This window comes from Cannabis sativa, chromosome 7 (genome assembly GCF_029168945.1).
Source record: "Cannabis sativa cultivar Pink pepper isolate KNU-18-1 chromosome 7, ASM2916894v1, whole genome shotgun sequence".
Lineage (NCBI taxonomy): Eukaryota > Viridiplantae > Streptophyta > Magnoliopsida > Rosales > Cannabaceae > Cannabis > Cannabis sativa.
The window spans coordinates 20,524,384-20,536,336 of record NC_083607.1 but is presented as its reverse complement, the minus strand read 5'-3'; the positions used below and the strand labels follow the sequence as shown (position 1 = coordinate 20,536,336).

Here is an 11,953-nt window from a genome sequence, read left to right as displayed (position 1 = left end):
CCATACATCCGATACTGGTAAACTTTGCCAATGCCCTAGAAAGGACATAACACTTATCCAAGGTGTAAGAATACCTATCGCTGATTATATCATGCCAGTCTAAATCCAGTGAACTGACAAATCAGGGAATAAACTTTCGAACATATAATTAAGATTATATTCCACTGTACTGACAACACTATAATCATTAACAAATTCATATGTTCTGGACTTAAATAGAATTCATAGATTATATATATATAATCATGAAATAAATCATGTGAACCATGCAACATAAAATGTTATTTCTGATCTTTATTAATAAGTAAATCTGAATATATTGAAATGGGTTTTATTTAGGGCACAAAACCCAACAAAAGGCGTAAAACCACGCCTCTTGGAAGGTCTGAGGGCCTCTCCAAGTGTACACTTGAGCAACCACCTTTGCAACCTGGGACCACTTGACACCACACAAATGTACAAGGCGCAAGACCACCTTATGCACCTGCAGTTTGTAGCCTAAAAGCGACAACTTGTCTTCTTGGGATCACCATGTAACTCAGCCATTAGAGCATATAACTATCTAATTCTCAAGTGTGAGAGGGGGTTGGAAAATCAATTCTGTAACTTACGTATTGAATACATTCTCTTACTCATGAAATCTCTTAGTAATTTAAACTTCATTTCACTTCATCTTCATCATATCTCTTAGTTTCACTTTAAATTCTGATTTTTGGCCACAATGTTAGTTGATGAGTTCTCACCGTCAACACAAGCGATCTCGAGAAGTAAAGGAGATCCCTTGAAAGCCAAAACAGGGCCCCAACGCCCAGTTGACATGGGTACTGGCCCTGCACCAAGGTTGATATACATCTTGGTTCGAATATTTTCTCTCCATAAACACAAATTATGCTCTAGACATTCTCTTTAGTTTGGTCAAAAACGAGGTAGGAGACCTCGTTCACAATCTCAAATTCCTTAGAAGTATTACCCTGGAAGTTGCTGAAGAAGCATCCAACGCCCAGGTTGACATGCAGCCTGCTACGTTGGGCTCTACTTATCAAATTCTTGTTCGGTCTCTAGCATCTGACTATTTTTTGTAGTAAGGGGGACCTACTCTTTGTGACAAGTCAAATTCACCCTTTGATATTTCGCCTTTTTGGCAAAGTGGAATATTGGCAAATTAATCGCAAATTGGGAAGTTTCAAGTCTGCCTGATTTTTTGAAATAGCAACATCTCCAAAGAACTGGTGATCTAACATCTTCACCAAAATTAAGAAATTAGCTAAGTGATCACTTATGTTTCAAAAAATACAAGTCCGACACTTTTTTGTACTCATACAGCATCTAGGTTGATGTCAGTATGTCAACTCGGGCGTTGTTTGTTTAACAACCTTCAGTAAAATAATCATAACTTCCTCAATATTGATTTGATTGACGTGATTCAACTTATGTTTCGAAGCTCTTTCAAGTCAAGTCTCACAACCTTATTGTAATTCGGAAAATTTGAAGTCCTAAATTCATCCCCAAGACATGTGCAATTGTTTTGTAGATTACTCGAAATCGATCAAACAGACGAGATTCAATCTCAAAAAATTAACGATCGTTATTCGAAGTCATTTTCACCATTAGATCACAACTAGCTTATTTTTCACATTCGAAAAAAGTGTCCATAAGGTTAGAGCATCTATCTCTAGTTTCACTCTCTAGAAATATAGAGCTCTTTGCCTTTGTCAATTTCCTTGTCTTCCCGTGAACAACAAAAACTCAAAGTAGACATAGCTCTATTACCATCGCGACACGAGAAGTGGACTACGATAAATCTTGTGTGTCTCTCTCATTTACTCCACTTCTATAACGTCACGCCAATTTAGCAGCAAGTGTTAACTATTTTTCAGCAACAACATCTTTTAATGAAGTAATTGCTGAGATACTTACGATTCACGAAGCAAGCGAAGACTTCATTGTCATATTGTATTTGAGAAACATGTGAATAATTATTACCCAAAAAGAAGTACATGCAAATAATTTATTAATTAATTTTAATTAACTTTTAAGTTAAGTGTAATTTTTCATTCCATGATTAAAAATAATATAATCATAGTAATTACATATTTAATGTAATTTAAATATTTTGCGTATATATTCACGAAAATTAATAATGATATATTAAATATGTAATTAATAATGATAATAAGTGAAAATATATTTGCAGAAGGGAAAGAAAGTTATGAATGGTCTTAGATTTTCTCTTCTTCTTTGATGGAAAAAGGATTATTGAATATTAAATTAGCTTTTGAATTTAATAATGAACCAATAAGCAAGTAAATCTGTAATGGAATTGCCGTCAAACCAACTCTGTTGGTACACCTACTCGAATCTTTGACATTTTCTGTACATGGGACAACTTTTGTAGTTCCAGACTTATTATTTCTATCTTAAACTAATGCTGATTTAACACAATAATGGGAAGAATCTGTTTTCAGGTTTAATTGCCTTACAAATAACTAAATGATGTTATTGTTTTATATTGTTTAATCTTTTGCTTTACTTGACCATTATATTTATTTACCCAAACTCTAAATAAAGAAGGGGTCGGCAATAGATATGAAGATAGACATTGAGTAAGTTCGTGGACAAATGTACGGTCAATTTATCATGCATTAACTAACAAAAGACTATTTAACAGAATTAAAGAATCAAACAAGGAAAACAAATGTTGTCACTCTCATGTAGTTTCATTATTTCAATATTCTAAAACTATATATTGCCCATTTCAACACGGAAATCATAACGACTAAATTGGGTAGCCAAATTAGACAAAACTGCACCGTCACACTCATACCTCTCAATTATTCAACGTTCTCCAACCTCCACTCCACCACCAAGTATATATATTCTCATACTTATCAAAAAAAAAAAGTATAATCTCATATACTAATTTGTTAATCAAAACTACATATATTAATATAACACCAATAATATCTAATACAACCACAAAATAAGGAACGATTATTTTTTAATATTATTAAATTCAAATTTATAAGAAACTATAATTAATTATACTAATCATGTCATGTTACTTGGTAATAATTTTGGCATAACTATTATGAAAATGTAGCTTCTTCTATGTAAATTTTGTCAAAAGTGAAACACTTCGATGTGTCCTAGTTATCTCTTCTCTCTAAAATCATCATTCTTGTGTCTCCCAATATTATCATCACTCTTAAGCATATTGTAATTTATATACATTAGTATAATTTTGTCCAAAATTTGTCACTACATTAATCAATTATTTAAAAAAACTAAAATAAAGTAATGAATATATATAAATATAATTTACTAGGGAATCTCCAAGTTACTCAAGATAACTGCCACTTGACCAATTGAAGGCCTGTTCTTCCTGGAATTACCAACACAAGCCAAAGCAACTTTACCTAACCGAACAAAAGGCTTAACATCAGAAGGAAACACAAGCCTGGGATCTAACAACTCGTTAAACCTCATTTCTTTGATCAAAGGCAAAGACCATTTAACCAATAAACCTTGTTCACATTGTCTCCCAGTCAAAAGCTCTAACAAAACGACGCCGAATCCAAACACATCACTCTCTTTGCAAGCTGCTCCTCCTCCAGCACTCGCCCAATACTCATCATCCACGTGTCCTACTATGCCTCTTCTCTCTCTGGGGCCCAAAAAGCTAAGTCCATAATCACAAATTCTGGCACAGAAATTCACATCGATAAGAATGTTCGAAGCTTTAACACAGCCATGAACTATGTTCGGCGCCACCCCTTCGTGCAAGTACTCGAGGCCCTTAGCCGCACCGGCGGCTATCCTGAGACGCCGGCTCCAGTCCAACAGCGAAACACCGTCTGGGTTTTGGTGCAGATAGAAATCCAAGCTTGCGGAGCCAACAAACTCAGAAACCACAATTCTCTCCCCAGGTGCTTCGGAAAAACCTAAAATGGGTACTATATTGGGATGTTGGGCCAGAGATAGAGATTTAAGAACTGTGGAGAATCCAAATCCGGCATTACTCAAAACAAGCCTGGGATGAATTCGTTTCGCGGCTACAAACTCTCCTTGATGGTCCAAAACGGCGGCGTACACGGTTCCCAAGCGACCCTCCCCGATGATTCTTCTGCGGCTGAAGCCATCGGTGGCTGAGTCAATCTTCGTCAACGGTAATGAGGTGGCTGTTACCTTGGTGGGTTGTGGTTCTTGGGATTGGATGGGTTTTTTTTTACAGATGAAGATGAGAACGAGGATGATGATGAGAACGAGCATAGAGGTTGAAAGAAATGCTATGAGAAAATCATAGCCAATTCGCTGGCTGTGATTCATCTTATATATGTATAACTATGATGTTTCTTCGTCTCTGTATGTGTATGAACATTTAAAACAAATCTTTTTTTTTTCTTTTTATGTAGAAATTATGGCTATTCAGTTTCAGTATATGAAAGTGCGTTGTTCAAAACTAGACATATATAAGGGTGTAAGGGTGTCGAGAGAGAGAAAAAAAAAATTAATTTGATTAGATTGAGACAAATAAAAAGAATCTTAAATATAAATATATTTTTGATAGTCAAGAAAATGAGATATTTTTTTTATTTATTTAGAAAGTAAAATTATGCGCATAAATTTTAATTTTTTTATTATTATTAGTTATTGGATTACAATTTAATCTTTTATAAAATGAACTAGATTATATAGCCGCCTTTCAGTATTAAATATTAGTTATATTATTTTAAAAAATTCATATTTATTAATTTTTTTATATTTATTGAATTGATATTAATGTATAAAATACTTTTAAATTAAAATGAAAAAAATAAAAATATAAATATAAAATTTTAAATTTTAAAATAGAAAATTTATTAAAAATATTTAAAATTAGGTACAAAATTATTTATACTATAAATAATATAAAATAAAATAAACTAATAATTTAAATTTAATTTATATTAAGTGTATATAAATTTTTTAAATATTTTAGTAGATATTTATCATGAAATTCAAATTATATATCATAAACAATTTTTATTAATATCTCTTAAATTTAATTAACTCCAATATTTTCTTTATTTTCTATGTGTAAATAATAAAAAATAAAAAAAATTATTTAATTAATTAATTAATGTGATTAAAATTGTTACAATATAAGACAAAAATTATATTTTAGCTATGCAAATTGAAAAATAAAAATAAGTTTAAAGTACTGTATCTTACTAGTACTTGTCACTATATTCAAAGTTATTTTCATTACCGTATCTCACTTGTAGTAGTCACTACTTTTAACGTTATTATCATCAGTATCACATCTCACTCATAGTCTCCACACTATCAAACTCATTGTAATTACCGTATCTCACTTGTAGTTGTCACTATGTTGAAAATTGTTATCATCACCATATTTCACTTGTAGTCATCACTACATTTAAAGTCAAAATTTTCAGTACCACATCCCACTTATAGTTGCAACTACATTTAATATCAATGTCATTAGCAAAAAAAATTATTAAAATTAATAGAAAAAAAATTAATAAAAATTGTTTGAATCAATCTTTTGATTATATATATATTAAAATAAAGGGGGCTATTATAGTAGGGATTGGGTATTTTACCTATGAATAGAAATAGTAATTTATAGTCATTGATTTAATCCAATGGCTCAAATTAATTCTTGAAAACTACACCACTAATAATATATATTTTTATTATTTATAATTAATCTTGAATATTATTAATTGTAGGTCCAACTAACAAACTCCAAACTTATTTTTTTATCTTTTTATTTTATTTCTATTTAAAATTTAATTTTAATTATATATTTTTTTATTTCAAATTTACACAAAAAAAAAAAAAATTAATCAAATTTATTTTTAAAACAATAATTATACTTATAAAAAACTATAACATATTCAACTTATAATAATTTTATAATAATCACTCTTAAAATAATTAAAATATCATGAGTTCAATTCTTTAGAAGTAATATTTCTTTTTTTTTTCTTTACTTATATTTAATTTAAGATTTCAATTAATTTAATAGTTTAAAAATTCTATCATATTATATTAATTAATTTATTTTTCAAGATTATAATGTTCAATGTATTTAAAAATTTTAGTGTTGACTGAGATTTTCGACAACCAATTAAATGATAGAAAGAGAAGAGCTGTAGAAAGTTAATTGCAAGAGATTTTTACGTGATTGGGGCATTAATGAGCCTTAGTCCATGAGTCTTTGTTATTTATGAGAGTGTTTATTACAGAGAATGTTCTTGGTGAATCTCTTTGTTCTTTACTCTCTTCGACTCCTTAATTAAATCGATCGACCCCTTTTTCATTCTGTTTGTGGAATATTTATAGTATTTTTCTAGGGAGATCGGTAGGAAAAGGGATCACTTGCCTTTCTGTGTTAGCTTCTTAGGGGCACATATTCCTAGCAGATAAAAATAAGAAATATATGACCTATACCGTAGGTAGTTAGGGGTTAGGTGGATATAATCTTTTATCCTCTCTTGACTGATTTGATTCCTCATAATGTAGCCGTCGCTAGCCTCATCGATTGTTGTGTAATCGTCGTAAAAAGGGCTTACGCCATCTGTCATATCTTTTATGGAGGTTCCAATACGTTTTCCCCATGCGCCATTAAATGCGAAGTGACTGTTCGAACAATCTCTTTTCTTCCCGCAAATGCCTTGTTGCAATTCTAGCCTCCCGGAGAGTAAAGGCGTGTTTTGTGCTCTCCTCCGAGAGGCTCACTCCCTGAGATGCACATCCTTGCCCAAGACTTAATTGATCATCGTAAGTGGAAATTCTCCTAGGTCCACGTGTCACCCTCACACGCGGCCACATATTTTGGAAAAAATCTAAGGCAACATTTAGATATAAAATTAATTATTTACATCAATTACATTATTTATTAAATCATGCATGAACTAGTAAATAATAAACATTCTTAGTATACTTATTCTATAACTTAGTTCAAGGTAGATGTTCAATGTATATAAAATTTTTAAATATTGAATTAATTATTTACTTTAATTACACTATCTATAAAAAGTATGCATGAACTTATTAGTAATACACATTTTCAGCATAATTATATTTTCTTCTCAATAATCAAAAAAATATATTTTTTTGGATCACACCATCAACAACATTAGCAAAGTATGTGTTTTTTATTCATATATGTATATAATATTATTGTATTATTATTATATTTTTTTTTATTTTGTGTACAACTTATTTTTCTTTTGATTTTTCTTTTTTTTAAGATGTTCGTTGCACCAAATAAAACATTTGATCTTAATGAAGCAATACAGCGTATTGTGAACAATATATTGTCTACCAAAAAAGAGATAAGTTCACTTGCTACTATTGTTGGAACATTACAACTTAGTTCAATGGTTATAGAAAAACGTGTGGAAGAAATGTGTGTTGCTAATGAGAAAAAAGAAAAGAAGAAAAGGCAAAAGAAAAGAAAAAAGAAAAAGTTCTTGATGAAAATGAATTTCAGGAACAACAATTAGAATTAAAATTCAAAAATATTTTTGAGTCTTTAGGAGAAGATTTTAAGAAAAAGGACAGAGTGTTCCAAAAACAAGAGGGATTCTCAAACTCTGCTAGTGAGAAATTTATTGTAAACACCCCATTTAAAGGAGACAAAAAGAAAAGAGATGATGGAGTTGCAAGTACTGATACTTATTATGAGCATCAGGTATGTTGTTATTTTTTATTATAGTTTATTTATTTTTTTTAATCTATTGATTAGATTTATTTACCACTTTTTTTTCCTAATATATTTGTTATAATTTAATATTTTATTATTCGTTGTAGGATAATTCTGGAGAAAATGAAGATGAATGAAGTCACTGCTCATATTTCTAAAAGTTTGTTGATTATTTTTTGAGAATGTTTTGAGTTGTTTTTTATGTGTTGGAATATAAAGGGAAATTGGAAGGGCCTTCTAGGAACACACGGTTTTATCTCTCCAGTCTCGTGGTACCGGACATGTCTTCCGAGTACAAATTACTTAAGGCGGAAGGTTTTACGATTGCAGAACCAAGATATGTTCATGGAAGGACATATCCAGGTGGGATTGGCCCACTTCTCCTTTGCTGAGGGTCCCACTGATATGTCTAAGGTGCTGATCTGGAGTCCGAGTGTCCAATACCAAAAACGCGCATAACAGTTACAATTTTGTTTGCACGTCATCAGGCCAAAATTTGGGATAACAATTATATTTTGCAATTGTTATATTTTATTGTATACAAAATTATAAAATTTTAAAAAACAAAGTGTACAATAGTACCCATACTACTAAGTTTAATTAACATACTATCATAAAAATTTAAAATAGTTTACTTCTCTGTACAATCTTAATGTATGAACGAGGTAAAATTTTATGATGACCTGCCTTGCTACATGTTACAATTTTTGGTTGCATGTCATGCAACCCAAAATTTGGGATAACAATTATATTGTGCAATTGTTGATCTTAAAATATAAGGGTAGCAATTTGATCATTCTGTACATCTGAAAAATTTCATAGTTATTCAAAGTTATCATATACTATCTAATTTGAATAAGATCAACTGTAATCGAGATCATTTAGATTTTTTTTAGTGAAAAACTTTTTATCTATTTATTATGCATAATTTTCTTTGGCAAAGAGCCATAACTTTTTATTTGAATATTATTTATTAATGCATGTATTATTTTATTGTTCACTATTATAATTACAACCTTAAAACTTTTATAGTATATTCCACTACTAAAAAACCCCTAATTCCCGTCGGTTTTACACTGTCAGGTAAAGAATTCCCGACAGTCCATAAAACCGTCGCCTATACGAGCGTCGCGAATACTGGGTAAATTAAACGACAGTTGAAAACAGTCGGAAAAATAGTATGAGTCACGGTTTAAAACCGTCGCCTATAGTGAACACTATAGGCGACAGTTTAAAACTGTGGCCTATACTATAGGCCACAGTTTAAAACCGTAGCCTATACTATAGGCCACAGTTTTAAACTGTCCCCTATAGTAGTATAGGCACAACTTTATACCTTCACCTATAGTAAAGTTTTCAATTTAATTATAAATTTCGTATTTTTCAATGACGATTTTCGCCAATCATTTTGTTGCAAAAAAAAAAAAAGGAAAAAAATTAAAAAATTTCTGATTTTCCCCTGCATTAATTAATTTTTACTAATTTATATATTGTCACTAATTAGTTAGGATAAAGTAAATTGAAAATGAACAAAAATTGAAATATATTCAAACTGCGTATTCTAACTTACTTAATCGTTAATTATATGAAAGTAATTGGTGTTAGTGTATAGTATAAACAAAAACAGAAACTGATCAATATTGTCATAGTCTTTGTCGCACCGTCTGTGCTCAGACGTATTCAATTCACTGATCACGTAGAAAATTTATCTCGTCATTTAAGTATGGATTGCTCTTATCCTACAAAACAAAATAAAAAAAAATTATATATTAATTAGGAAAAGAGCTTGTACACTACACTACATTCTCTTTTGAATTGATAACTCTTTATTATATAAAAAAAAAATAGTAGCTTGATTATTTGTTTTACACATATAAAGAATGAAAACTAAGACTAAGGTGTGTTGACGTAAATTGAGTGTTCTCATTACTTAAAGTTCCAGTTTAAATTAAAGTATTCACATTCTTATGAGCAGTGATGATAAAGTGAACGTAAATACGAATGTATCTCATCTGTTCAATCTAAAAAGCATTATATAGTTTCAATTAAAGTCATTAGAAAGAAGAATACATGCTTACAATATTTAAATCAAAGGCATCATACATATACAATAATACAAGATCAGTTAGAAAACCAAAATCTGAGGTTTCCTTTGCAGTAGATCCTCAGCCAAAATCAGTTATTATATTATATGGAATGCATTATTAAATAATACAATCATCCTTATGAGTAATTGTCACACATAGAAGACAAAAAAGTGTTAGAATATTCTGGAGGTTATATACAAAAGAACTCCCTCCCACTATGTATTCTATCTCTTATGGTGTACCTATACCCCCAGCCACACTCTAACATAATTTAGCCATTTCAACTAAATTTTAGAGCCTACTCATAAAATTCAAGTAACATGTAATTCAATAAAAACTTGACCTTTATTTTCTCTGTTTCTTGACATAATATAAAAACTGAAAAACTCTGCATAGCATAATAAACATAACTAATCCAAAACTTTTACTAACCTGAAATTTGACATACCTCCCTAATAAGTTAAAAGATTTAGTCACTATTATAAGTTTTTTTTATCACTTGTTCATCTATAAATAACAATCCAAACTAACAATTTTAGCCATTTCAACCAGATTTCATACTCTACTCATGAGAATTCAAATCATCTGCAGTTCAATAAAAGAAATGAACTTTATTTCTTCTGTTTCTTGACATAAAAAATCCAAAACTTTTTCTAACCTGAAAGTCACTAAAATTTGACATAACCTCCCTTTCCATAGCTAATGAAGCCAAAGACAGCAAATCTCTCTGTCACGTTATCATTAATATCAAACACAAAACAACTTCTCACCACAACAACAACAAAACAGACCTAATCGACACTAATTTACATAATAAAATCATAAATACATAAATTAAAAGGAGAAAAGAAACTCAAGAGACCTAAACCTAAAGAAAATTGAAAATAGTATAGAGAACTCACCAATTGCAGCTAAGAGAGAGAGGGCGGCGCAGTGGCTCTCGACGGTGGAGAGGCGACGGAGATGCGTTGCTGGTGGTGGCGGATGTGCGTCGCCAGTGGTGGTGGAGGTGCGTCGCCATGAGAGAGAGAGAGACCCGAGTGAGTGAGTGATCGAGAGAGAGACGATAACTCGTTTGTTGTCCCTATTTCTCTGTCTTTGCTCACTCCCTACAAACCTGAAATTTGGGAAATTAACTATAACCAATCTGGGCAAATCAGCCTCTCAAACACCCCTAACCTTGATAAAAATATATATATATATATATATAAAACAAGGACACCAACTTCACATAATCATGAATAAAAAAGGTAAAAAATCAAAATATAAAACCAAATAAAATTTTAACCCATTTATCAAGAACCCAAATTATAATCGATACAAAGCAAACAAAAGTTGTCGAAGTAGATTAGAAGAAACCTAGGTTTGCAAAAAATAAAATAATAAAAAAAAAATAACCTAACCTGAGAAACAGTTTTGAATCTGTTAAAGATAGATGCAGCTGGCTCGTGCGAGAGAGTTGCAGAGAAAGAGAGAGATCGTCAAAGCTGCAGAGAGAGAGAGATAGTCCATCGAGAAAATGAGATCGACAGAGTGAGGCGCGAGAGGGTTTGAGCGTGTCTGAATGTCTTGATGAGAGCGAGGAGGGTTTTATTTTACTAGACCCATTCCCGACAGTTTTGAACCGTCGTGGCCCATACTTTGCCCGACGGTTCTAAACCATTGGGAATAGTACATTATTTGTTTTTTTAATTTTTTTCTCTGCACTTATAAACCGTCGCCTAATTTATACGAGTGTTAAAAATTGTCGCCTATAGTATATTATAGGCGACGGTTTTTAACACTCAGATGATTTTTTTAGCGACAGTCCCGAAAAAAAAAGTGTTTTTGAGACTGTCGCGAATTCTGCCTTTTGTAGTAGTGTTCCATACATTATTGTTTAAAATAAATTTTTTAAATTTTAAATTAATTTAAAAATTAAATTATTAATAATAAATAATAAAAAAATCATGTCTTTACAAGGGTAGCAATTCGATCGTTTATAGTACGTTTGAAGCACCTTATAATTAAAGTTGTCATAAACTATAAAATTTAGATGAGATTGACGGTAAATCGAAATCGCTCATATATTTTTTTAGTACAAAATTTTTCATCTATTTATAATGTATTTCTTTTTAATTGACAAAATTTATTATTCAATTTTTATTTG

At 30.8% G+C, this 11,953-nt stretch overlaps 1 protein-coding gene and 1 long non-coding RNA gene across 2 annotated transcripts; both read right to left on the bottom strand.

Moving 5' to 3' along the window:
• Positions 1 to 3,212: 3,212 nt before the first annotated feature.
• On the bottom strand, positions 3,213 to 4,499 carry LOC115697077 (serine/threonine-protein kinase-like protein ACR4). The gene has a single exon (XM_030623987.2). It carries the CDS (start codon positions 4,324 to 4,326, stop codon positions 3,322 to 3,324), a length of 1,005 nt encoding a protein of 334 aa, XP_030479847.1. The 5' UTR covers positions 4,327 to 4,499; the 3' UTR covers positions 3,213 to 3,321.
• A 4,775-nt stretch (positions 4,500 to 9,274) lies between these two features.
• Positions 9,275 to 11,513, bottom strand: LOC115697138 (uncharacterized). The gene is made up of 3 exons (XR_004007898.2): positions 11,208 to 11,513; positions 10,707 to 10,921; positions 9,275 to 9,456 (listed from the first exon to the last, which is right to left on the bottom strand). It is a non-coding gene; the product is annotated as an uncharacterized LOC115697138 (long non-coding RNA).
• Between the last annotated feature and the right edge of the window lie 440 nt (positions 11,514 to 11,953).